Raw genomic sequence first — 27771 nt, 5'->3', positions numbered from 1 at the left:
CCAGGATACAATTTTTATAAACATGTTTTATTTATCTTGCTTATACCATTAGAACTGTAACTGCTGGCTGTCATTTCCCTGAAAAGGGGAAATCAACTCAAACACAGACTGGTGCTTTTCAAAAGATAGCAATTGGAAGGGCAGCAGCAGCGGGCATTTGAGATTTCTTAAAACCTTCAAGGCTGCAAGAAAGACAAAAGGACATGTGACCAAAAGTGTTATGATTATCCATTGGGGATTTCCATCAGTACCGGCATCAGTTATTTAGGTGATAATACAGCAAGGTCAAGTATTAGTGACAGACAATGTGCAAGTCATAAGGAATGATAGAGAATACCAATCCTTACAAAAGTCATTGCTATCAAAGAAACTTAAAAGTGTTTCAAAGAGATATCTAAATACTTCACATCAAATATACAGTGGCCATCCAGATTATAGCTCAGGATTTGTTGCAAAAATTTTGTCCAAGTGCCAAATCAAAGTTTTTGTTTTTCACCTTGTCTCCTAAAAAAAAATAATTACACAATTACATCAGCAGTTATGCAAGCGCTCTTAAATCCTTAGCCACAGGAATCAGGTGGTGAGGAATGCTGCAGCTAAGGGTGCCTCTTCTTTGTCAGAAACTGCCTCTAAGCCACCTGTCTATTCAGGACAAATGCATCACTACACATCTTGAACTGCTCAGTGCTTCGATTTAATAAGAAAAAGCTGAAATGCAGTTGTTCTACCAAGCCACACTTCATCTTTTCCATCCTTTAATGGGAACATTTAAGTTTTGTCAACCACAGTAAATCTTTATGGATTTGCAGATTTTATCTGAATTTTGTTAAATCACTTTTAAATATCAGAAGTGAGTCTTTGCTTTTTCCTGCCACTGCAGTTAACCATGGAGATTGGATCACCCTGAAAATTGCCTTTTTTTGCTTTATTCTTAGCAAGGGTGAGGAATCTGAATCTCATGTGCAAGGCTCAAGATGATGCTTAGGACAGAACATGCAGAGTAAACGTTGTTTCGTTCCTTTCAATATCCAGGGAATATAAAGCTGGCAACTGTAGTCCTGTCATTATGGGTAATGAAAATAGTCCCTTTACAACAAACTTCCTGTAAGGGAGAACAAATAGATAATAACTCTTCTGGTAACATGTATTGTACACTGGCCAGCGTGTTTTTGGCGTTGAACGGAATCCTGTGAATGTGTTTAATTCACTTGCTGAGCGTTCATCTGAGGCATCCCTCTGTTTGGTCTGGGGGGCCCTCCACGACCTAGAAAACACAAAAAGGGGGTTGAATTCTGCAGGAAATCTCGTTAGTCTAAAACTAATCCTAAATCTTCTGATCTGAACCAAGTCAGACTTTATTGTGCTTCCTAAAATGCTCTCAGCTTTACCACAGCCCAATGCTGCATTGAACTCCAGAGGCCTCTGCTCCACACTTGAGGGCTTTAAGGACCAACTTTTCAAAACTGAACTACCATGTGGGGTTTCACACATGCAGGGCACAGGCTCGAGCTGCCCACATTGCCAAGGCACCTGTGGCAATATTGAGACAGAATACAGACTCATCACCAGAAATGTACTAAAAAAAAGACCTGAGGAAACAGTGATGAAAACAGAATTCAGAAGCTTAACTACAGCCTCATTGTGTCTCCTGGGTTTGTTTCCTAAGGCTTTCATTAATAAAAGAGAGTTGCAGTTCTGCTATATCTGAATGTAAATAGCAATTGCTGTTTAAACCTCTTTTACAAGAATTCCTCATTTAATAGCCAACTAAACTTCCATCACCAGTTCACAGGATCCCACTAATTCAAGTCAGCAGGGTCACTTAGGAGCTCAGAGGAAAGTCATCTTATTCTCAATTGTGAGCTGCTGAGTAAGGAGTGAGGTTGCTTTTAAAGTACAGAACTTTAAAAGTTGGCTCAGAAGCTTCCACTCAACCCAGATCAAGTATTTGCTAGCCAGGAAATTACCTCTAGGAGCTCCCCGAGGTCCACTTTGTCCAGAGCCACGTTTGAAATTTTGTTGATATCCATCCTGAAGCAAAGAAATTTAAAAAGTCACAACATAAAAACTGGGCATTCTGTTATTAATTGCCAGCAAAATAAGTACCTTTAGAACAATATGCACTGACAAAACACCTGTAGCTTCAACAAGCAACATTTTACTAGTTTAAAATAACCTTCAAAAAATAAATTCTTACTTCCATTAGTGCCTAGCCGCCATAATAAAATGTGCAATGACAAATGCCCTCTCCAGTTACAGGATGTGTTACTCAATGTAACTAAGAAATATAAACTAATGCATTTAGGGTTCAACTTATCCAAACTACACAGAGGCAGTCTGTCTTCCTGAGCAGTAAGAAAGTCCCAGAGGAAGCTGTCACTAACAACTCTTGAGTGCTTTTGACAAGTATTTCTCTCCCCAAAGGTAGCTTACCCTCTGGTAGTTTGAGTAATCCCGAGGAGCATTGAACTGGGGCTGTGTGTAGCCACTGTTTGGAGTGTTGGAAAAGGAAGGACGGTAGCCATCGTATCCCCCTAAGGAACAGGGCACAAGTCTTTCACTTGAAAAGCAAAGTTGTGCTTAATACTTGACCTTCTGCTACTACAGAAAGAAAAGCAGTAACAGCATTTTACCTAAACCTTAAAATGCCATCCCTTTATCAAGTACTGTTTACCTGCAAGTCAAGCAAATGTTTCCAATATCAGGGTTAACATATTACAAGAAATGAGAATGAACCTCTGGTAAGGACTGGGAGGAGACAATGTTCAGTGCATTTCTCAGAGTAACCCAAGGTTTGTGATTTACAGAATATTCAGTCAGAGCTAAACATGATCCTAGGCAGGATCTAAATGCCCCAGGTGTGATTACTGCATTCACACTCCAATCAGCTGTATTTTTATTATGCAGGTTTCTTCTCTACTCCCCAGCCACAAGAGGGGAAGAGAACATGGAATACCAGTGTCCCTAAGTAGTCCCAGAACACCTGACAAGGAAGTCTCTGTCCTTTTCTAAGGTAAACCTCTTTGTAACATCTGTGAGATCCAGGAAACACGAACATTCTCTTATCTACAGTATCATTCTTCCACTCCTGTTAATTCCCTTGGCCTAGTGACTTTCGGACTCTCATGCTCTTGTGCTTCTACATAAGCCAGCCTATTCTCATTCTGATGAAACACAGAACTATAAAATATACTATGGAAACAAAAAGCATTTCTGAAATATCAACCGGCATCCACCAAATTCCTTGTTCGATGGGTGGATATTTCTGCATTTGCTTACACTTGCGGTAGATGCTTAATACTGTACTGTAACAGAGGTCCAAACACACACCTAAATTTAAGCTGCTTATCTAAAATGAGTAAGATTTTACTACCCGTTTCAGCATCTCCCAGGGATACCACCCCAGACTCACAACAGCAGGTCAGTGTAACACTTGCTCTCCTGACCTGGTGTCCCTCCAGGTGCAAGCAGAGGTCAGGGAGTGTTCTGAGGGCTGCTCACCTCTGAATCCATTTGCCGGGCCCCTGTAACCGTTCATGAGGCCCCGGGCCCCACGGGATCCCCCCCGGGACACCCCTCGGCTGTTGTAGTAAGGCTGGCTGTTCCTGGGGAATCCAGTGCTCTGCTGGGGAGGCTGCTGGTGGTTTCCTGCCACTTGGTGACTCTGGTCCGGGGAGCCGTGGTAGGTACCAACCACTGCAGGGGAATCAGGGGCAAAAAGGAGTATAAAAGGCTGGATTTCTTTATGTTTCCATATGTCTCTCTTTAAACCCAGCATTCTGTTAGAGAGGAAAAGGATGCATAGAGGAAAAGGATGAGGCTTTTTCTCCTTATTCCACATCAAGTACTTGCTAGCACTTCAGTGGAAGGTGAAGGCAATGCTGAGAGAAAAACAGCTCCGGACATAAACTTTTATTTTTTCAAGCTGCTAACCTGGAAAGCATTTTGCCTGCTGAATTCAAACCATATCTCATTGATTTCAGCACAAGATTCCAGGCCTTTGTGACCTCACATCAACTGTGATAAGCAATCCATATTTGCTCTCATTTCCAGCTTACTATTTCCATTACAGAATGTCACCTCAAACTGTACTTTTCAAAAGCAACCTTAACATCTGCAGAACCAGTACTTCACTCTAGTACTTGCATCTTCAGAATAATCCTGTTCATGTTTTCTTTTTTTTTTAAACCTATATAAACCTCAGTCAAGTGACTTAACAGTTGGAGACAGATATACTGAATTTCACTCCCTGCTGGATATTCAAACCCAGAGAGAGTAACAAAACCTGGTATTGCTCAGGGGAATGGTCTGCAAGGGAACCTGTGACATGCTTTGCTCCATCATTTAGGACTTCACAGACTGCTCTACCAAGGCCACAAGAATTTTACCTGTCTGGAGTTGTTCTTGCTGGAGATCTGATTGTTCTACTTGGTGAGGTTGATTGGAGAAACTCTGGTTGTAACTGGCTTGATACTGGTTTTGCTGCTTAAGGGTTTCTGGCTCATTCACAGGAGGAACAGGTGCATTCATGTTGAATACCTGGTAAGAGCAGAAATTCAGTTTTACAGCTCTGTAAAGAAGGATCAAAGTTTTAGAAATGTGAATATGCGAAGACTATCCTATATAGCTACATGACTGATTCCACCACAAGCAATGAGTACCAAACCAAAGGGATCCAGTATTGATTTCCTACTCACTGTTTGCATGGATTGGAATGGAGCTGCATTGACGTTGATTCCACTGCTATGCAAAGGCTTGCTGGATCCAGCCTGGAACACCTGCGGCTGGGATGCAGTGGGAAGTGATGATGAGGATGGGGTCTGGTCTGCATTCAGGGACATGGAAGCCTAATAATTAAAAAAACCCAACATTTTAGCAGCTCTTGAGGTACCAAATATTTAACTTCAAAAACTCTACTTAAAAGAAGAGTGGCAATGCCTCAGCTTCACCTCTACTAATGATTGTTTTCTACTTCAGCTCAACAGCCTCATTCACAACAGCATAATGTGAGGAAAAACCTAACCATCTTCTCCCTCATTAGCTTGAAACACAACCAGAAAAAACTAGAGGGGGGAAATGAAGTTTCCAGGCTAACTGCTGTGAAAAAATAAATCCCACTTCCTAAGCCAACAATACTGATGCTTCCATGCTGATGTTGGCATGCTGCATCCAACTAAACAAATGAAAAGTCTTGCCATGGAGGACTTACTGGTCACAGAAAGGCTTAGAATTTTTAAATTAAAGAGAAGTGAAGCACCCTTATCAACTAAAAATTACGTTATTTATGAAGAAACATAGACTAACATTTGATGCCACCTGCAATCAGAGTTCTTCCCACCCCTGTGAAACCTGACTTGCCTGAATCTGGTCAATTGATTCTTTCTGTGGCCGTTGCTCTGCTGTGTGAGAAGGCTGATACATGGGTTGGGAAGCTGTATATCCCTCACTTGTAGAAGAAACCAAGGGAACCTGACAAAATAAACCCCAAAGCCCCCAAAAGTCAGCTGATGCTCTCATGGCTTTGTAAAACGTATCAGAGAACTCTGGAGTCTGTGAGCCAGCAGATCTTCAAACCAGTACAAATTCATAACTTTTTAACCACTAACATTCTAACATGACACAGCTCCAAGCTCAAACACAAGTGGACAAGACTGGCTGCCAATGACCTGAATTTTACAATTTTACAAGCTCTGCTCCCACACAGAGAGCCCAGGGAAAAGTCCAGCCAGCAAAGCAGAGCACTTTGCATTAAAGGCTGAACTGGGCAGTTTAAGAGGCAATGATTGTAACTGATGGGGGTGTTCACATTGCACTGGAATGTTCCAAAGCCAAGAGTAAGTTTAGCTACTGCTTGCAAGACCCTCAAGAGAATCACTGGCAGCACTGGTTGAGGTAAGGGAAATAAGACAAAAAAAAAAAAAAATAAAAAAATCACTGGATTAAGTCAGACATCACCTAAGAGTAAAATAAAAACTAGTGCAGAGAAAATCCTCTGCCCAAAAAAATTAGTCTATTTCTACAAGACAACAGAACTTGGAGAGCACCAGCACTTCAGGAGGTACATACAGAGGAAGCTCAAGAAATAATTCCCTCAGTCCTGTTTTTATATAAATGAGTGACTTAAACCTTGCAGACCTAATTTGGACAAGCCAAAGGAAGCAATTTATACTGCTGGTAGTCTGGGATCCATCATCCATCCAGATTTATTTTTTTTTTGTCTGCAAATACCTACAGGGATCAGATCCACTACTGAGACCAGCAGTCCTCAGAGATGCCACACATGCTTAATACAAAATGAGGAGCTCCTTTAATCACCAGACAACTGAAACATCTTAACAAGAAAGTGACTGCTTAATTTATACAGTGCAAAAGCAAGTTTAGGAGATCCTACTTAAAGCTCAACTGGAAACAGCATTCAACTCATGCTGACTGCTCTACAGCTCCAGGACAAAATCCCAAGCACTGGGAATAATCAAACAGAACACAAACTCTATACAGTTAATGCATGAGATCTACTTGTGCCCTGACACTCACTTGAACAGACTCAGGTGCCCTGTAACCAAGTGGTTTTGGCATTTCTGTCACAAATAAGTAACAAACTACCTGCTTCCCATTACTGGCAATTTGCAATGTCCGCAGAGAATGAAATCAGGAACTACTGTTTGTAAGCAGCAATGGAGATCACCAATTTCCCAAAACGGAAGCTTCAGCTTTTTCTTAGAGTTTCTCATGTAGTTAGGAAATAAATCCTTTTGTAATTCCAATCAGACCTAATATCAAACTCAAATCCAAACCAGAATTTACTAAACATTTTACCTGTGTAGCTTCTGGTTGCACAGGAACTTGGGTAGGCTGGGCAAGTCTTGACTCAGCATGAACTGGAGGAAAATAATTTCGCTTATTACACAGTAAATCAAACGTTTTAAAGAACAGCATTATTATCTTCTCTGAGTACTTATGTGAAAGCTGATCATCATGAAGATGATAAAGCCTTAAATATGACAAAGCTATACTCAAATAGCCAATGTCTGTTTCCACGCAAAGAACATTTTTTTCTACTTGTCAAGAATAACCCAAAGCAAAACCAAAGAAACTTTAATGTTCCATATTTCCAAGCAAAATCTATAAGCAAGTGAGAACTGGAAGTCTGAAAACAGTACAATCACATGTCTGAGAAAAACACAGTCCTGTAACAGGACTGGACTATTACTTGTGGTGACCGTTTTACTATGCAGCAGCAACAGAAGCATTGCTAAGAGAGGACTTGCAGCCTTCCCCAGTATTTCTGTTTAGGATTTACCATTACAAACCTGGAGGGCAAACCATTTGGGGCATGTCCAAACTCTGTGCTGGGTTCATGGGCTGTGCAGATACAATGGCAGGATCAAGTGTTTGGTTCTCGAATTCCAGCATCGAGTCCTGGGGAGGAAAAATTAAAAAATCATCAAAATCAAATTCACACTGCTGTGGTGTGGGTTAAACACGCAAATGTTTAGATTACAGCAATACCTGCATGAAGTTGTAGGGGCCCTGCATCTGTGCCATGAGGTCTTGTACTCGCTGTCTCCTGACCAGGGGGTCTGCCTGAGCCACAGCAGTGAGCGTATGAGGTTCCGGGACAGGAGGAGATGTCGCCTGTGTCTGTTGCTGCAGGGAATTTACAACCTAACAAGAGACAACAACCAACTGCAATTTCAGCTCAAGGCAGCACTGTGCTCAAGTTACTGGGGAGTTCTTGGCATTTCTGGCTATTGCCTAACTGGTTATGGATGATGGAATTGCTGTAGGGTGTTGAAGGACAGTATTACCTCCTACAGACAGGTACTTGTGGCCAGCTACTCATCTGAGCACTCACAGGATCACAGAGCTCACATTCTGCTCTTTTTTTTCTCTCCATCTACTCTATTCCCCATGAAAAAAAGCACCTGTTCAATATTACATGGAGATTTTAGAGCGGAATTTGAGACAGTAATTTATCACCATTTGGAAATTTAAAGGAAGTGGGGGAAGAGTAAGCTCCAGAAATATGCACAAATGGGAAACTATTATTTCCTCATAGCTTTATGGTAAATATAAGTGGAGTCAGAATTTTTTGGTCTTTCTTAAGACTTCATAATGCTCAATTTTCACAGCCACTGTTATCCCAGCTTCTGGATTTACTGTCTCAGGAACACCAGGCAGCATTGCATTACAAGGATTGCCAGACAGCACTGTGAAGGGACACCAGAAGCCCAGGAGCAGAAGCACAGATCAGGGAGGGCAAAAAAGCTCAGATTTACCACACATATCCCAAAGTGGCAAACATCAACAAAGGAACAAACTGCAATGGGCTTTCAGGTAACACCTGATCAGACAGCAGAGCAACCAGCAAAGCTGGACATTGGCCACCTCAAACATCCATAAGCAAATAGTTTGAAAACAGACAGCAACAAAGATGGTCGAGCTGCACTTTCATGGCCCTAACCAGTCCCTAACCTGCTCTTTAGGCAGATCCCGTAATCCAGAAATGCCATTTCCAATGTCAACAAATGCTCTTTAAAATATCTCCTATCATTACTTCTCTATTTCAATGAGCTTCTAATATTACTAACATTCCAGATAAACAGCTAAGCCTTAAAACTTGGTTACATTGAATATAAATTAGTGTACAAGCACCTGGAAGTTCAAAATATTGATGTAAAATACCTGATTTCTTATTAGAATTGCAGAGACAGATTTCTGTACACCAGCCATGACAATTCACAAACCAGTCCTATAACAAAGGTCTGAACATTAAGCCTCACACTACCACTATCCACCCTCAAAGCATGCAAATTTCTTTTTAATTTCTCAAAGAAACCTACAGCATCGTCCAGCATTCCTACTGCTCGCCCAGATTTCCAAATCTTGTCTGCCCATAGCATTCTGCACATGCAGTTGCCTCACCAACTCCAACAGCTTGTTCCTTGAGCAAATCCCGAACAGAAAATTTGAACAAAACTAAAAGCTAACCACAACCTACCTACAACTTGTTTGAGACCCCCTTCAGACTCAAAGCACTATTGGTACCAATTTGACAATTGCCATGAAAAATACACCCTGAGGCAGTCCACACTGGTAACCAATAACAACTCTGGTCTACCAAATAGTCCCTGAATTTCACATTATAGACTGTTTCCAAATTAAGAATTAAGACCTGTGAATGGAAAAAAAATTATCTAGAGCACATATACAGACCTTTTGCACATTACAAAGTTTAAAAATTGAAGAAAAAATGCAAGCCAGATGATCAGGTAAAATTTGAGTGGTAAAACCAGCAGGCACTCATCTCCTGCATAATTGTTACCAAAAGTGCTCTCAATTTATTTGAGCACTACTACTCAACTTATGGAATCCAAGTCATCCACAACAATTCAGTATTTTCAAGGAAAAAAAGAGTCAATGGAATCATCAAGAGCACACAACAAAGACAAAAATATCCAACATTTTCCTTTTTTACAAACAGTACAGCAATAACTCCAGATGGTACTTTCATATTTTACATTATCTTCTTCACTATCCTTTTCTGATGTCAAAAGAAACAGTTCAGGACCTATCCCTTCAGCCCTATTAGCACTACCAGGTACTCTAACCAAGTACAAACACACTAGGATGAAACTACTGAACAAACTGCAAGTTGTGTGAGGTAAGTTAACCTTGTCAAAAGGCAGAGCTGCCAGACACAATGACAGAGGACAGGGAAAAAACGAGGAAAGGTAAAATATCATGTTTAATGACACCACAAACCAACATAATGAACTTGTATTTTGCCAGTCTGAGAAAAGTTCTGAATTCTATACAAAATCCATCCAACTGAAGTTCCACAATCTAAGAGACAGAGAACTTTGTGTACAACCAGACTCAGGCACTAATTACAGAAGAAGCAGTTAAAATTTAAACCCCACAAAATAACAATAAAAAAATTCCATAAATGCTACTACCAATAAAGGACATCTTCACCACAATTAGAACATCATATAATCCAAATACACTTCAAAAATTCACAAGCCAATTATTTAGTTTAAAACTTATGGAAGGACCATAAAAAACATCCTTGCAAAGACATCATCACTTCCCAAACTAGAAACATACCACAGAAATCCTGGCAGTATCACATCTACTTGAAAAAGAGAGGAGTTTATGATATCCTCCCCCTTTTTGAACAATTATCGAACTCTTCCGAGCAAATGTTCTCTTTCAGATTTCAAAATTCACAACTATCACTGTACATTCTCTGTTACGATCTTGCCAAAGTACGGTTCAGCTGCATTCTCCTGAGAAAGGAGATTGTAGTGCCAGCAAGAATAATTTTACAGGCAGATATTCTCAGTTTCCTTTTTTTGTATTATAGCTGAGAAAATAAAGCTCTTTATTATGAAGAAACAGGCTTCAACTTTAATTTTTTCTAAATTATTCCTTTTCATTAAGTCCAAGATATTGGGACAGAAAGGGCAACTGAAGCACACATTCTTTGTACTGTCCTATGAAAACAAAGCTGATCCAATTCCAGATTCAGCTTACTAGGAAATTATGAGTTTCTGAAATCTGTCTGATACCAAACTACAACCTGAATTATGTCTTCATCCATACTCCTTATATTAAGATCTACAGATAACTGAACTACTCTGGATACCTGGAAGAAACACAGATATAAAATGGGTATAATTGAAGCCAATCAATCATTAATTTTAAAATGCTGTGCCATCTAAAAATATTCCAACCAAGCATGACTTTAATGTGTTGGTTTGGAGGGTTTCTTCAGTTTTTTAAGATCGTTCTAAAAGCACATTCAGTAGCAGGGAATACCAGTGACAATTTAAGTTTTTTAAGTAAGGAAATGAACTATGACAAGGAACTACCAAACTTCTTCACATACATGGCAAATTTGTCTACTTGGTTTTAGAAGCCTCACACCCATCCTCAGTATTATTAAATCTCTTAGTGGTCTTCAATACTGTAAAACAGGAATTTCAGCCAGACTCAAATGTACAATCAGCCAGATTAGTTTATCACATCAAAACAGCTGGTCCATTTTTTTAGCACTTCACAAGATGAACACTTACTCCACTCCACTTACAAACAGCCCAAAGGCACCAAGAAAGTCTAAAACTGACCATCTGCAATTTGCTGATGCAAAAGTCTAAAATCAATCAAAAATTAACTCTCCAGCACCTGAAAGAAGCTGCTCATACTAATTTTGAACAGACAGACACAACTCAAGCTCCAACAAACCAAACAGGGGGCTTTTTCTTTTCCATATACAAGGAGCACAAATTCCAGTGCAATAAAATCACGGACTTGTACATGTAGCAAAGTCTGAGTGCAAATTACTGAACTGGGAATGGAACTGGGAAATCCCAATACCAGCGCAGCACCACAAGTGAACGGCCACTCAAGGGCAAAGTAGTAATAAGTGAGATACTTGAAGAGTGGTAGTTCTGGAAGCACAGACGTACGTACATACAAGCATATTTTAACATCAAATTATGCACATAAGCAATCTGGACTAGGTATTAGTTGAGTTACTCATCTTCAGCTCCCTCTCCAGGGACCTGCTTAATGAAAGCATAACTACACCACGCTGTCAGCAGCTGGGTATATAAAACTTTCAAGTTCTACATTTGTAACTAAGTTCTCCAAAATGAAAAAAAAACAAAAACCAAAACTTCAAAACAAGTCTTTAAAGTCTTTTTAAGAATAAGACTTCTAAGCCCTGTTTTCCCAAGCAAGCCACTCATGAAGAAAAGCAAGTTCTTGGCAAACTTAGCCAGACTAAATAGGTTTTATTTCTTTTTATTTTAGGTACTCCTGAGCTAAGTATGTAATAAAAGAATCGAGCAGTGAGTCCAAGCTTACTTTATATATGTATTCTTTTATATATTAGGGGAGCAGGGATACAATACTAAAACCTATCATGAATTGTGAGCCAGCAGAAACAGGGATTGCAATTTTACCTGCAGTACACAAGATCTTACCTCAACCGTTTCAACTGTCCACTCATCTACCTGTTCCTTCTCACTACTGCTGAACTGAGTCTCTGCCATGAATTGTCTGTTTACATACTAAAATAAAAATAAGAAAGGGTATGAAAGTAAAAGTAAAGTGGCATTGAAGGTATACAAAATGACAGTCTTTCAGTGACTAATACCTCAGTTGATTCAACTTCAGTTGGTTCAGTAAATTCTTCTGCTGGATCAGGTTCTGAAGGAAAAAGAAATAAACCATTTATGTGGGAAAAACCAAATAAGCAAAACCCAAAACAACAACAATAAAGACCCCAACCCTCATGTTACAGACCTAGAAGACACATAGTTAGATGAGAAAATCTTCTGTGTCAATATAGAATAAAGAAGAAATGTGATGGGCACTAACAGAGAATTAATAACAACAAATATTCTCAGAGCTTTGAATTGAAAAGAAAAAAAAACAAAAAGACATTAAATTCTCATAAGGGAGAGTTATGTTCAGCTATACTTTCTCCACAAAAGGGAAAATGTCTTGAGTTCACTTAAAATTTAATACAACATTCCCAAGTTTCTTAAGTACGTAATCACACTGTCTGCTTCAGAAACAGCTCCCTTCAGTTTAAACTGGTGGGAACCACTGAAAAATGGGAAAAGCCTCAGGCAGCCAGAACTCTCATCTTGGATGGTTTCAGTACTAGAGATGAACACCACATTTGCAATTTAATCACTCTGAGGACTGCAGAGACAAGACAGAAGAACACAAAATGTCAGTCACAAGTCATCTTCCCCTTCTCACCAGCCTCTGCTGCAGTGTCTTCTACTGCAGGTGCAGGTGCTGCCTCCTCTTCCTCACACAGTCCATTCTGGTGGTTGTGGGTGCTGTCAAAGTAACTGGTCTGAAGAATCCGTTCAACAACCTCCTTCAGCGCTTTATCTGGGAAAATGAAACAGGGAAACATCAGCACCACCTCAGTCCTCATCATCTCCTTCCTTCCTTCCTTCCCAAAGATCCCTTTTGCTGGCAAGATGCTGCTGCCCCAAGCCAGTCTGTGACCACTACTGGTCCAGGATACCTTCTCTTACTGGGTCACATCCAATAAATCCATAAATAACCCACTGTCATTCAGAAAAATCTGAAGGGCAAGAAGGGTCTTAACACATAACTCTTCAGAAGCTTTGTGGAGCACTTCACAGTGAGGTCAAGTTTATGAATTTAATTACTAGACTTTTATTCTTGTTACTTAAAACCATTACTGTATGACAATTTCATCCAAAACAGGTACCACCTGATTCATGAAGGTTCTTCCCGAGGTGAAGTGGCTCAAGAGAGCCTTTGCAAGCAAAGAACACTTGCCCTCAGTGCTTCAGATGAATGCTGGGGCATCTTAACCCAAAATACATCAGCCCCATTGGCAAAGCAGCATTACTGGCTGCCTAGGCCAGGTATTTGGGAATTATTTCCATAAAGAAGCAGTCTGCTGGCATGGTCACACCCTGATGTGCAGTTAATCAATGAAAACAGGACAAAACTACAATACTTTTTGCAGGAGCTAAGGGGGAGAGAATGTCCCATTAAGAAAGGCCATGCCAGTGTATGTATTACACTGTCACCTTGCTCACACTCAGGTCTGCAGAAAACAAAGAACTGTTACTCAGCAGCAGCAGAGTACTGCTGAAATAGCAACAACAGACTGAGCTTCAATACTGATTAATGTTGAGCCAGTATAAAAAAAAATACACCATACACTGAGTACAAATTCACAAGTCACTGTTATAGTCCAGCTAAGAGCTGAGAAAAAGTAGTTCCTCTAAGAACTCCAAGAATTAACTGCCCAAGTTCTCTTACATCAGATGTGTGTTTTAGTTTAAATTCAGTGTGCTGTCTCTTCATGCAAAGACTGTACTTACAGGTTGTTCCACAAACTGGTTTTTCCTTCCCTTCCAGTAAGTCCCACAGGTGAACAGATGCTTGCTCGTACTGCTCATTCAACCTTAAAAATTAATTAAAAAGAGTTAATTTCTTACTGAGTCTTTAAATTACCATAGTAAATACATTGTTAACTGACTGGCAATTAGAAAGACGAGCACTTTGCTGTAACCCCACCTCATGTTCATGTCTCGTTCAGGGTAAACCAGCTTGTAAAACTCATCCAGCATTGTCAGTTCCTCCTCTGTCAGCACTGGCACCCCATTGGATCCTTGTTTGAGGTCACTGCGCACCTCATCATCCCCCAGCTTCTCCAGAATAAACTGCAGCTCCAGCACAGTCTTTAAACGCTTCTGCTCAGCCTCCTCTCGCATCAACTGCTCCCTACGAGCCGTCTTTTTTATTGTTTTCTGGATCTGGAATGGACCCAAGGGAAAAACAGTTTGAAAATGTCTTTAATTGCTAAGAAAAAGTACAGAGGAAGGCAAAGGAAAAGCCAGAGTGTTGAGTTCATCCACTGGGTAAGAGCAGAGCCCAGCTGTTGGGCTCTTCCATTTGGAAAGGCTTGGTGATCTAGATTTTTCACTTTGGCCACACAGAGAGCAGGAACAGAGAGGTTATTCACCATATCCCATGATAGTAGGACGCATTCATTTGAACTACCAGTAGATCAGGTTAAAATAGATAAACAAAAGTACTCTTTGTTTTTTCACGCACCATGGGAGGGAACTCATGGAATGTTTTGCCATGAAAGGCTAGGGAGATAGACAGCGTCAGCAAGTTCAAAGAGGGATTTCAACAAATTATTGGACATGAGATCCCCAGTCAGACACTCCAGGGAACAAGCACATACATCCACTGCAGCATTCCCAGTGCGGGGAGCACAGATACAGTGAGAGGGCGGACGACACATCATCAGCAGCCCTGTGCTCTGCACTGAACCTTCCATAAGACAGGTCTAAATGCAGCATCACTCTGAACCCACAGGATGTTTCTACCACTCTTGAAGCATCCAGCACCCCAAGTTCAGCTGGTTCACTCTGGAAATTTAATACTCTCTTCCAAAAAAATCTATCATGAAGGTAACTCTCCCACTTGAAACATCTACATTTCATTTTTAAAAATCAAATCAACTAAATCCAATCAGGAAAAATCTGCAACCAAGTTTGAAAGCAGAGCACCAATCTGGTACTCCTACATTCACTGGCTTCTTTTAGCAGTCAGCTGACCAGGGAAACACTTCAGAACAGACTTGTCCAGAAAAGGACGTTCTCCATTACTAACATTCCATGTACACAGATGGAATTGTGATGGCAGAAAATAAAGAAACAGGTTGGTTTAGTCCTACAAATAAACGTACAGCCACAGCCAATGTAGAAGGCAGATTATAACACAAGGATGCTGCTGCCCTTCAAATTATTCCAGCCTGCTCACAAGCTAAATAAACTCCTTAGAGCAGTCAGCTGTATCCACATCCACTACTCAACCAATTCCTCCAATGCTGCTTCTCTTTCCAGAACTCCCAGATTTTTAGAATTTAATTCTTGATCACAGTATTATTCTGCATCCTTGGTAAAACACCAACACAAAAGATTACCTATTTAATAATATCCAGTTAAACTACCCTTACAAAAATAATATTAATTGTCCCATAATGTAGTTTTTGATTGTATTATTAAGAAATGAAAACCCTATGAAATGCATTTAAGAAAATGCTACCAGTGGCATCTGTGACCATCTGGTATATGATCACCTTTACTACTGCATGACAGACCTGGTTCTGTGATCACTGTTTTCAACACTTGTGCTGTGTCAGAAAATTACATTATTCTTGTTTTCATACATTTATGTAGAACATCAGAAATTCTTCAGAAAACCTGACATCAACTAATATAAAAAATAGAAGAAAACAGTCAAACATACAAGAAATCAAGGGAAATTATCCCTGTAAACAGAGGTGACTACTGCCTCAGTGAAGAGTTTAAAGTGTTTGGATAACCCACACGGCAATGCTTGATCTTTACTTACATCTTGACTCAGAGCCATAAAACTCCTCTGCAGTTCCTTAGCAAATTCCAGATTATTTGTCACTTCCTGGTATTTTGACACTGCATCCTTAAAAAAACCCAGATAAACCACAAATGTAAACCTTCAGCAACAGAACAGAATATATACTTCCAACAAATAAATTCCCACATTTTTTAGTTCTGAAGTGAGACACAGGATCCCTGAATGGGACTGCAACTATGTTAAGGCAAATTTAGATTTTCACGGCCCACATATGAAAGACTTGTCTACGTCCTTAAGGCCTCCAGTTTCTTTAGATATGCTAAAAAGCCTTTACATTCTCACATGGATGATGGACTGGTTTCACGTTTGGCTGCAGTTAGTCCCTGACAAAAATAACAAACAACTGAGACAATGGGGGAGAAGAGCAATCTGGCAACTCAGAACTGCTCAAGAGTTTGAGAATTAATGCATTCTTATCTCCAGTCAGAGCCAAAATCAGAATATACAGAGCATAATGTCCCCTTCTCCAGAAATCTTTGTTTTTGCTATCTTCTTAGGCCTAATACTCTGATCTGCACCAAAACAAAACCAATTCCTCAACCAATTTGTTAGTGCTGAGAAATTACATCAAATCAGAATCAAGTCAGGGGAATACAGCTGAGACATTTACACTCCGGCTGTAAAAAACATAATGGGTTTCTTTAAACTAAGAAGATTTTTATCAAGCCTGGTAGCCAAGCTTCATAAAAACCATGAGCTTCCCTTCCCCAATATGATTGTCAGTTCTCTATGGTGATTTATATCTTCACAACAGGCCATTACAACATAAAAATACACAGATTTGTGGTATTTCAGTTTTCAGCTGGCACAGAACCACCAAAGTGAAGATTAAATCATCCAAGGGACCAAGAGAAGCAGCTCATTCTTTGAAGTGCCAACAGCTGCAATAGTTGGAGGGTACGGTTTTTTCCCCTTCACTTTCTCAGCGTAAAAAATCAGCAACAAAACACTGTTGATTACTGAGTATCTGGTAATCTCTTGAAGTATCAATGTGCATGTTTGCGCCATACAACTGAATTTAAATTGATACTTGCTTTTTATTTACTACAACTGCAAAACTGCTGCTGAATCAAGCGCTACAATAACCTACTTTAAGAACAGCCTCAACAAGGAGAGAGGCAGTGCAAAACTCCTCACCACCAAAATGACAAAACAATTTAACAGAGATCTGATTAGGATTTTTTTGGCTGTTTTTACCAGTTGATCTTGATTCAGACGTTCTCCCTTGTTCATTCGTTCCTGGTAATCATCAAGTTTGCTCTGAAACAAAATAAAAATGCTGTTATGAAGAGATGCAAATCAGTTTAAAGCTGTTTTTCTACTTGCGCTAACAAAATTATACAGTGTAATGTTACACTACACAGACTGTACCATGTTATACAAGCACGTAACTGTCCCGTAGAGAAGTACATGAGAAAAAGTGTCTTCTGGGATAAAACGTAAATATTTTCCCAAGAGGTAAATATTGTTTATTTTTTATATTGTTTATTCGGCTATTACAATGTCTTCAGGGCTAGCTGGAATTTCCAACAAAATTCACATTCCTTCCGTAAGGGGAGAAGCACTCTCAATGCACATGTCCTTCAGTCAAAATGCCAAGAGCTGAGCTGAGGCCTGAGGTAGAGCTTATCACCACTTTATCAAAACCCTCACTGGAAACGCTATTAAGATTCAGAACTGCAATTCTCTCTAGCTCCATCACTTATGATAGTTGTAAAGAATTTCAAACAGTTTTTAATCCTGTGTGCAAGAACGCCCACCAACACAACTCATATTAATAGCTCTAAAATAGTTTTGTTCAAGATCATTAGGATATTTTTCCACAGGAAGAAACTGAAAAAATAATCATTAGGCTACTTCTCAGCAGGATCAGTTTTCTCATCTGCTCAAAGAGAAAACCATCCAGAAGAGTGGCATCAGCCAAAAGCAGGTAAAACTCCTGTGTGCCCCAGTGACAGATTCCAAGGCTAACTAGAAAGGGTCTTCAAAAGGAAGCAAAGCCTATAAACAGAACACACCTAATTGTTAAGCTGTTTCCACCATCTCTGCATTTTCACAAATTACTGTGTTTTGAAAGAAATTTACCTTGATCTAATTTTAAGTTATTAAAATGAATCCTTAACAATTATCTTCCCCATCTAGAATAACAAAACATGAAAAGCAAGATAACACTTTATTTTGAACGTCTAAGAACCAAACCCCTGATGCCACCACTGTCTCAGGGTTTACATCTGCCAGAGTGACACATTCTTTCGTTTCTCTAGGTCTTTGTTCCAGACTTTTAGTTTAAAATATTTTACTGATATTTTTCTAGTTAATTCAACTTCTTTGCCCAGTCTCAGAGATTTGGAAAGATCAAGGTCTATGGAACAAGCAAGCTCCTCTTCCAAAGTATCTGATGCCCATAATTACTTCCTGAAACCAAATCACCCCTGTGAGGCTTGGTCCTTTTGATGTAATTTTTGGTGCTGGATCTTTGCAAGTGCTCCAGGTCAAACAGAATATTTAACTACTTCACCTTCCAATGTATCAGAGCCAGCAATGGCTTAGGCAAAGCCAAAGCAAGAAATTGCAGAGCTCCAAAAAATATTACTGGGAATTTCATGCTGGGGACAGAAACTACATGGTAACAGTTGTTAAATGCAGCAGCCACAGTTCATAACAGATCAAAAAAGTAGCCCTGGAGAGCATTCAGCACACTGCAAACCTATCTCAACAGGAAGTAAGGTCAGGTTACTCTTTGCCATCCTGATCTCAGAGCAGATGATAACACGCTTGGACAATCACAGGACAGTCTCTTGATTTGGAAGTGTGAAGCTGAGCTGTAAAGCCAAAAGCGAACCAGGTCAACCCACATGTCTGACGGCTGAAATCCTAAAGCGAAGTGGCTTTGAAGACCAGCAAATTTCAAAGGAAGTTCCTACTTGCTTAAGTCACCCGCTCCCCTGCTGTAGATTACAATTCCCTTGGCCACTCTGATGCAATTGTTTGTGAGGCTGCTCAGTAAATAGACTGAAAACATCAGCCAGCTTGAACAGGGTCTACAAAAATGCATTAAAACAAATTCTGTGACTCAGTTTCCAACAAGAACCCACAAACAACAACAGTAAAACAAACTGGGTGGAACACTGTATTCCAGAACACTACTTTGTTTGACTTTGTTGAAGAAAATATATATCGCAAAATTACAACGTGAAACCTTCACAGAATCCATTTTGGTGGCTGAGGGCATAAGGGAGGGAAAATACAAAAATATGCTAAATAACTACAATCTTTTCTGTATACTTTTTCCATGTATGGTTTTTCATTTCAGATTAAGATACTGCAGTAACATACTGAACAATGCACAAGCTTTTTCTTGAATGGTCAAATATTGTTACATCTAATGTAAATGCTTTGCTTATTTTTATTCAACTAAAAAGCCAAGGGTAATATGTCTCTTTCTGTTATGAACAGAAGAAAACTTTCTTATCTTCACATTTACTTCTTTATAAAAATTCCTATTGAGAAGGTAAAAACAGAGGAAGGAAAGCCTGTCAGCTGCAATGCAGAGGACAAGCCAATGTGCATTTAGTTAAATGTTACCACAAAGATTTTAACTGCCAAGTAAGCATTTTTCTATCATCACAAAGACACTTTTAAGATCCAAAGCTGCATTAGACAGAAATATTAAGTAAAATGCCTTCGTTTTTAATCTGCACTGTCAACGAACAGCAATCCAAGAGCAGCATTAGAGCCGTAAAACAACTGCAGTGAAATTCTTGCTCAGGAACCTACTGCAGTGCATGCAAGAGGGGAAGACTCTCTTCATCTTATCCCCTCCTTACACAACTTCATCCTCACTCCTCAGACATTTAAGCATGAAAACCAAACCAGCAGGGAAAAAATAATCCAGTGGCAAAGTGAGCACATGAATTGTGTATTGAACAGCTTATGAGTCAGCAGCTCTCAGTTCTGCAGGCAGCAAGCCACCCTGCTTCAGCTTCTTCCACTGAGATACCTGAAGTATTTTGGTTTCCTGGGGAAAAAGCACCACGAACAAGGCTCCTGTAGTTGTGGTGCTCATTGTTTAAGTATTCCCTGGACTTGACTTTAATAGGAATCCAAAACTGATTTACTTTATTGCCGTAATAGACAGATCTCCTCACCTCCTCTGAATTGTCTCGAAAATGTCACCCTGAAGTGGAAACAAAAAATATAGTTACACTGCATTACCCTCCAATCCAATACTGGTTTTAGAAATGCCTGACCGCTGAGCTGCCACTTCCAATGCTGTGCTACAAACTGGATCACTGGAATCATCAGATTAAAAATAACCCTTAAAAAAAGGGGTCAGGAGCAGGAGGGAGGCTCTATATTTAACCAGATAATTTCAATGCTATGGTTCTACCAATTACAGCAGCACAAGTGCACACAACAAGCTGCAAAGGGACAAGGTAACCTCTGTGAACACCTGGAGTAAACCTTTACTAATTCAAACTCTGCTACAAGGCAGGAAAAGATGGAAAGGACATTTCAAGTCTGTTTCCTGAGATAACTCAAAAACCAAATGAATGTTTCTGACAGCACAAAAGCAATTAAGATAATCCAAAATTTAAAACAGTTGCGTAATACAGTTTGCATTGAACCCAAACAAATGCCAAGTTACAAATCAGAAGTTTACTAAGATGTTTTACATATCTGCATTGTAATTTGTCTGCCCTCCACCATCACCTCTATATTCATTCATGGCTTTGCAGCAAAAACTGACCAAAAATGACCAAAAAACCCCACAAACCAAAACCAGTCTTCTATTTTCTCAAAAAAAAAAAAAAAAAAAAAAAAAAGGGAAAAAAATCAGAAAGGTATAACACTCGGCAAGAAGTTCAGAACCTCTCAAAACCCGCTAGTTCTGAGAAGCTGTTTCAGTCCTGAGTTGGAACCAGGAAGAGGGAAAGATATGAAAACACCAGTACTCCAGCACACAAAACATTTGCAGGTTTTCTGTTTAAACTGAATTTATTTTTGAAATAACAGTTATAGATATTCTGGTAGGTGGGTTTTCCCCACAGCCTGGGAAGTTTGATGGTTTATAAAAAAAAATCTGCATAATATATTAATTGTTAAACAAATTACAAGAATACATCAATTCTGAGATTGCAGTTTCATGATCAGTTAGCCCCAGAGTGAAAAAAAGCTTCTTCAGTAACCAGAACTAAGTGACAGAAGAGTGGAACCCCAAGTTCTGGTGACTGCAGAGAGATGTTCTTTCCAAATCACCACCATACAGGATTTCCTACAGAAACACTCTGAATTTACAGGGAAGTTGACTACATTGTAGGAGACTAGGTATAATTTTTGTTCAAAATGTTACTTTTACAAGTGCATTCTAGAACACAAATGTGTCTCTCCCAACACATTCTGTGTGCCCTTTTCCTCTGAAACAACAACCAGGATCCAAACACCAAAGCACTATCTGAAAAACTGAAACTAGAAGATGTTTCACAGCTCCTTGGACTCATCATGCACCCAGTTAAGTGAACTCATTGTGAGACAATCCCTATTCTACAATAACCAGTTTAAACCAAAACAGACCAGGCTGAAACCTCAAAGCACCAACCACCACAGTATTTCACAGATAAACCGCCTGGGTTTTCAGACCTGAAGCTTGATATCCAAAATTTCTACTAAGTGGGGTTTTAAAGAAAGATTCAGGCTTTTAATACACCATCTGAAATGAATTTTGCAATTTGTCCCAAAATCATGTTAAATCTCCAAAAAAATTTCAAATCAAGTCTCACAAGGAGAGGCTCTGGAGCTACCACAAGCCTGGAACATCCAAATGGCCCAAACCATGGACAAAAGCATTGAGAGCTGCTACCAATGGGAAGCTTCAAATTTCCTGCTACCAGAATGGAAAACTGATCCCAGCTTTTACTATAGACTCCTGTTTCCCATGGGAAATCCAACATTTTACTGAACCAAGTCACATCAACTTCAAATGTCCACCTGCTGTTCTGAGAGAGCTCTTGTGTAGCAAGGACAGCAGCACCTGTGAACTGCTCATTTTGCACCCCAGCCAGGGTTACACTCAGGAGGAAACTCAGACAAGCTGATAAAGTGACAGCAGCTCAAGTTACCAGGCACAGGCACTATGTGCCATCTTTCCAACTCCAAGCTCACATCAAAGTTTTAAGCTCACATGCTATCCTGAGAACATCTGCCCATCCCCTAACCCATGCGTTAGCAAATTAATTATTTTGCCCCTTTGGCAGAAGATTTGTTTGATGAACTGCTCATACATGGCTCATGCTCTGTTACACAAGTTGAAAGCAAAAACAACTGGAGTTTTTTTAATTCAGCCCAGAAACAAAACCAGAGTTCGATCTACATTCAATTGGCTTAAAATTTGGAAAGGGTTTTCCCCTCTAAAAACAAAAACCAGAAGAACCAGGGAAAAGAAGAAATTTAAGGTGAAATGTTTTCTCCCAGGGAACATGGAGAGCTGGCAGGATTCTAACCCCAGACACCTGACAAATACCTGGAGGCAACTTTTAAATTAACTGAGCTTGTCAACATAAATACGAGTTGCACATCTGAAGGTCCTGTAGAGAAAATACCCCTTTAATTACCCCCTTCCATGCACACACAAATATCTTGTCATCTAAGAACAGAGGATAGCATTCCTATCATTTCCAAATACAATGAGGGGAACACAGACATTTTCAGGCCATGTTTTCACATCCATTTCTGAACAGCAATTCAATTTATCCCAGTCCCTTTCAATAAAGCAATACTCGTTCTTTCAAATGAGGTCACGATTAGGAAAAGAAAATGAAAGTGTAACTAATAATCCAGTTTTTTTACTTTTTACAGAAACATTCAAAATAGTATAGACCAAAGTCAAATATGATTTCAGCTTGTATTTTGGTCACATTATTTTATCCTCTGCATTTAGAAGTAAACATGACTAACTTCACTCTGAAAATTCAAATTTCTTCATGAAGAGTGACCTTTCCTCTACTAAAAGCTGCACACTCCTTTTGTTCAAAAATTAAGATGGTACCTCTTCCAGAGCTGTCATTTTTCATCCTTCAGAAATGTGCATCTAAGTGTATTTTTGTGTTCATTCTATGACAAAAGCTCTGAAAACCATCTCTACTGGCTTTCGTTAGCAGCTGCTGACAAAGAAAGGATTAACTATCCAACTAAGAACAAGTTCCCAGTGAGATTTACTGCATTTCTCACCCACTCCTAGTCTGTGCAGTATCCAGCACAATTTTACTTTCTGGATGGCTGGAAAAATTAAAAATATATTATTGTACCAAGATGTAAAATATAAGGAAATCCTGATGTGTACAATGAGCTTTGTTTTAACACACAAAGCATGTATTGCTCTCTTCACTATTTATTACAGAACTCTTGATTCCCCCACCAAGGGAGAGGCTCAAGCCCAAAAATGAGTTACTCTGCTTTAATACAAAATTATTTCCCTCAAGACTTTAATAGTGCTTACGAGTTATCCTTCAGGAAGTTTCAGAACTTCAGCTCATTAAGCCTCAAGAATCTTTGAACTTTAATTCATCAGTGAGAGACAACAGGGAGCTTCTCCTTTTTAAACCCCAGCCCTTGCCTTTTCTTTAAGCCCACATTGCCCAGCACCAAGTATTCAAGACATAAATGCTTTCAGTAATTTTTGTGGAACATCTTCCAACAAAAGCCATGTCCAGAAAAAAAAGGGCACTGTCACCTCTATTCACTTGGTCAAACACTAAAACTCCACTCAAATAGAATGGAATGGCCAAGGCAAGTGTAAATTAGGTGTGCATGATTTAAAGGTAAATAAAAACACTGTTCCCAAGGAAAGCTAACCCTCATAACAGTAACACTGTGCTTTACCCTCTTGATTACTCCCAAGTACAGAACAGGTCAGACTGCTCACCTGCTAGTTTTGGTTTTTTAAAATACACATCTTTAACATAATTAAAAATATTTTCAGAGGATTTTAGTGTATGTTTAGTACAACAGTTAAATTTCAAACAATTTTTTTTGTGTTCAAACACACTAGAGAAAGATCTGCTCTCTTTCTTGAGCTGAGGGCCCGTATTGGTTGTGCAGATATTCCAGTGTATTTATGCCAAGTTTAAGACAGACATCTTGTCCTGTCTACACACAACAGACATGGAGGAAAAGCTCCTCTAATTCTAAAACTTACCTAAAACGTCCTGGCTTGCTGCTTTTTTTGCCATGTCATTTTTAAAAACCAGGGAAGTCCCTCACCCAGTTTTGAAGTGGGAAGCTACACTGTACACAATGTATTTATACAGTGTATTATTGATACACAGTGTATTATTTATAGACAAAGCACAGCTTCTTTCCTTTAAAACCCACATGCACAGACTAATTTACTGGGAATATTTCTACCTTGTACAATATGGAACACCATGAATACGATCAAAAGTGCCAGTTAGAAAAATTAATCTAACTATTATTGTGCTTATTCACTTATAAAAATAAAAAGATATTTAGGGCTGTGGCACAAACATAAAATTATTTTTTGTTAATTTTAGCTTGGTACTGCGGTGTTTTGAGGCAAGTCTTGAGGCTATGTATTAGTTCTTTTTCTGGTGGCCACCTCGTGCTCCGGAGGTTGTAAAGCCCTGCGAATCTCATTTAATCTGCCACGACCGAGAGGATGCAAAACACGCTGCGACTAACCACGACATCCTTTGCCTCTTGTTCCACAGCTCGAACCGTCCGAGCCCCACGGACTGAGTAGCTGCTCTTTCTAAAAATAACCCGTGAAAGGCCGCTTCCAGCCGGGCCCAGGCTCCCAAAGAGTTGAGCTTAGGGCGATGGAAAGCGAGCTGTGACACTGGGGCGGGGTGGGGTGGCCCCGGCTTTGTGCGGGCGGCACAATGAGCTCCGCCGGGGAGGCCGGGCCGCCGCCATGTTATAGCTCCGCGTCCATGTGCCCGGCCCCGAGGGCACCGCAGGCTCTGCCTGCCCGCTCCGCCGAGCACGGGCACCGGGGGCGCTCCGGGCACCGCACTGAGCGGGGATGTGGGGAGCCGATCCCCGTCATGGCGCGGCTGGGAAAGGCCCCGCCGCAGGGAACAAAAGGCGGAAGGAGGGGGAAGGGGAAGGGAGCGGCGCCGCGGAGGGGGCTCAGGGTAGCGGGGGCTAAGGGGGGCCGACAGCCGCGACCCCTTCGGGTTCTGCTCCGCGGGCCGGGGAGAAATCGGGCCGGGTACCGGGGTGATGGGAGGGTGGCTGGGGATGGGGCAGAGGGACCCCGGCAGGGGAAGGGGACAGGCCGGGGGAGCGGCGCTCGCCCTTCTGGAACCTTCCAGCAGGCGGCCTCTGGGGGCCACGCCGAGAACAGCCCGGGAGGGCTCGGCGGAGGGCCCGGAACAAGGGAGCGGAAGGAAAACAGGCCGGACCGGCCCGGGGGCAGGAGCGGCCGGAAGGCGGGGGACAAGGCGGGTGGGCACCTAGGGTGGGCTGGGGGGGTCTAAGGGGATGTGGGGATCACCTTCTTCTTCTCCAGGTTGCGCAGTTTCTTGTCGATCACCCCCAGGATCTGCTTCATGGCCTCGGTCTGCACCGTGGTGATGTTCACACCCGCCGCTGCCTGCGGGGCCGCCGCCGCCGGCGCAGCCTCACTGCCCGGTCCCGCTTTGCCGGTGCTGCTGCCGGTGGTGCTGCTCGCCATGGTGCTGTTGGTAGCCGAGGGCATCTCTGTGAAGGAGGGAGGGAGGGCGGGAGAGAGACAAGAGAGCGGAGAGAGCGGCGGGCGCGTCACGGGGGGAGCACGGACGGCGGGGACGCGCGAGAGCGCGCACGCGGCCGCGCGCGCACGAGCCGCACCTGCCCCGGCGCGCGCGCCGCGGAGCCCCCCCCCGCCACCACCCCGCCCCTCCCTCGGCGCGCGCGGGGCGCCGGTCACGTGACGGTGCGGGGCGGCCGCCTCGCGCCCAACGGTCATTTTCTGTTCACGCTCCCCTTCCCCCCCGCCCCGCTCGGGGTGTCCGGAGGGGCCGCGCCGCCCTCCTCACCCTGTGCGCGACTGAGCTGGGGGGGACACGCTGCGCTCTCTCTCGCTCTGTAGGAATGGCCGCCTCAGCCACGCTCCAGCCCCGCCGCCCGCGCTGCTCCTGCTACCACGGGAGGGAGAGAGAGAGAGAGGGAGAGACAGAGAGAGAGAGGCAGCGGCGGCGCGCACGCCGGCGCGTAGAGGCGAGGCGGCGCGGGAGCGCGCGGGGCCCTGGCCGGCGCGCGAGTGCCCGCGGAGAACGCCTGAGCTCGCGGCGGCAGCTGCTGCACTGGCCAGGCGGAGGAGGCGCGTCGCGGGGGGGCCTTCAGGCGCGTGGCGGGCGCCTCAGCACCAGGCACAATAGGGGGTCGTCCCTCAGAGCCCTCCCGCTCCTCCCGCCTCCTGTTCCTCCTGTTCCTTGTTCTCGGCGCAAATGGGCTCCAAAAGGCGTTTCTGAGCCCTGCGGCGAGTCCTTGCACCGTGGAAGCGCATCACGGCTCTAACTGAGCCCTAACAGCCGCAGTTTAGTCGCGGGGAACAGTTGCTGCATCTGTCTTTCAGGCTGGGATTTGCGTCTGCAGATACAATCGCTGTGTATCCTTAGTATCCCCGCGTAACGTGTTTGGTGTTAGTCCTGCGCGTTTCAGTCACAAAAAGCTGCTACCACTCAGTAAACCCTTGCTTCTATGCTAGAAATTTGTTAATTCAGTATTAATTATTTCAATATTAATAAATAAAATACAACATCGGGGTTTCTGTTCTGTTTCCCTTCTGCAAAGGGAATTTTTGGAATGAATACTCCAGCTGCTTAGTGGGGCACAGCTGGAAAATGAAATGCCATTGCCTTCAGCAGGCTAAGAGCTAAATGGGAAAGGATTTGGTATTTATTGAGTTGTCGTCCTGGAATTAATAGTGCAAAACTATGGGAATAGAAATTTCTGAAAATCTAGTATTTGCACATAGATGTTGGAAATTTTGATTATAATAAGAAATTTAGGACTGTATTTGCACCACTGTTTTTTAACGTGGGTGATTTTTGTTTGTTTGTTTTTAGTTTTTTTTTTTTTTTTTTAATCTCTTTATTCATGGATCCACACAATCAATTACATTGAAAAGAAGGAAAAAGCCCAGTTCCTTGAATAACTGGGCCAACCTGATGGTTCCTCATCACCAGAAGGGAGATGTCTTATGGCCCTTCCTCACCAAGTCCTTGCTCTTGTTTTCATCCTTGTTCTTGCTCCCCAGGAATTAATTCAAGCTGATAATCCAGCAAGAAACTGGTTACTCAATGGTCAGATTTCCCCCCTCCATTCCATCTGTAAATATTGCTCCCTGTGCATCTGCTTTCCATGTGTCCCTGCATTTTCTGGAGCAGCTCAATGCTTTGTTATTTTGTATTAGATATTTGCTTTACAAATCACCTCGTTTTGCATAACAGGTTATGGAATATGTAATAAATCACCCATCTCAATTATTTCAGTTGAATAAATGAAGTATAAAACAAAATCTTCAAATATCGAAAGCCCTTTTCACTGTTCACCAAAAAGATTTTGGTAATACTATTGTATTTTCTTAATTCCACTGTATTTACAAGATTTAATTTCTATGGATTTACTTCTCCAATCCCCATACATGGGGTTTGAGATGACCTTTTTTCCCCCAAGCAAAATGCAGTTTTTCTGTCAACATGTAAAGCACTTGAGGCTTTTTGACCACAAAATACGATGGTTTAAAATAGTACAGAACTGTGTCATTCATTCCTGTTAATTTCTCCT

The 27771-nt window shown here is 41.6% G+C and overlaps 1 protein-coding gene across 8 annotated transcripts; it reads right to left on the bottom strand.

Annotated features, from left to right (window-relative positions):
• Positions 1–6: 6 nt before the first annotated feature.
• On the bottom strand, positions 7–26517 carry CAPRIN1 (cell cycle associated protein 1). 8 transcript variants are annotated; one of them, XM_056493842.1, is made up of 19 exons: positions 26019–26517; positions 25496–25701; positions 17179–17241; positions 15940–16026; positions 14089–14327; positions 13893–13975; positions 12781–12918; positions 12167–12219; positions 11994–12080; positions 7510–7665; positions 7311–7419; positions 6817–6878; positions 5359–5469; positions 4698–4847; positions 4389–4539; positions 3502–3696; positions 2434–2534; positions 1968–2031; positions 7–1264 (listed from the first exon to the last, which is right to left on the bottom strand). In XM_056493842.1, the coding sequence occupies exons 2-19, from the start codon at positions 25697–25699 to the stop codon at positions 1200–1202; spliced, it is 2118 nt and encodes a 705-aa protein (XP_056349817.1). In that variant the 5' UTR covers positions 25700–25701; positions 26019–26517; the 3' UTR covers positions 7–1199. The 8 variants fall into 8 exon arrangements, with proteins under 8 accessions (XP_056349817.1, XP_056349819.1, XP_056349818.1 ...); XM_056493844.1 differs by lacking the exon at positions 5359–5469 and having other exon boundaries at positions 26019–26233; XM_056493843.1 differs by lacking the exon at positions 11994–12080 and having other exon boundaries at positions 26019–26227.
• Between the last annotated feature and the right edge of the window lie 1254 nt (positions 26518–27771).

The sequence above is a fragment of the Oenanthe melanoleuca genome, chromosome 5 (genome assembly GCF_029582105.1).
Source record: "Oenanthe melanoleuca isolate GR-GAL-2019-014 chromosome 5, OMel1.0, whole genome shotgun sequence".
Classification (NCBI taxonomy): Eukaryota; Metazoa; Chordata; class Aves; order Passeriformes; family Muscicapidae; genus Oenanthe; species Oenanthe melanoleuca.
Note: the sequence above shows the minus strand (reverse complement) of the source record. Positions and strands in the feature narration are given on the sequence as shown.

What these genes read in the sequence shown, in the direction of transcription:
- CAPRIN1 (XM_056493837.1), bottom strand. Translation starts at nt 25,948, where the DNA reads ATGACCGTTGGGCGCGAGGCGGCCGCCCCGCACCGTCACGTGACCGGC. An exon ending in CTGAAGTTGAATCAACTGAG is followed by an intron (nt 12,081 to 12,166) that starts GTATTAGTCACT and finishes TTTTTATTTTAG; the next exon opens with TATGTAAACAGACAATTCAT. An exon ending in CATTCCAATCCATGCAAACA is followed by an intron (nt 4,540 to 4,697) that starts GTGAGTAGGAAA and finishes TGCTCTTACCAG; the next exon opens with GTATTCAACATGAATGCACC.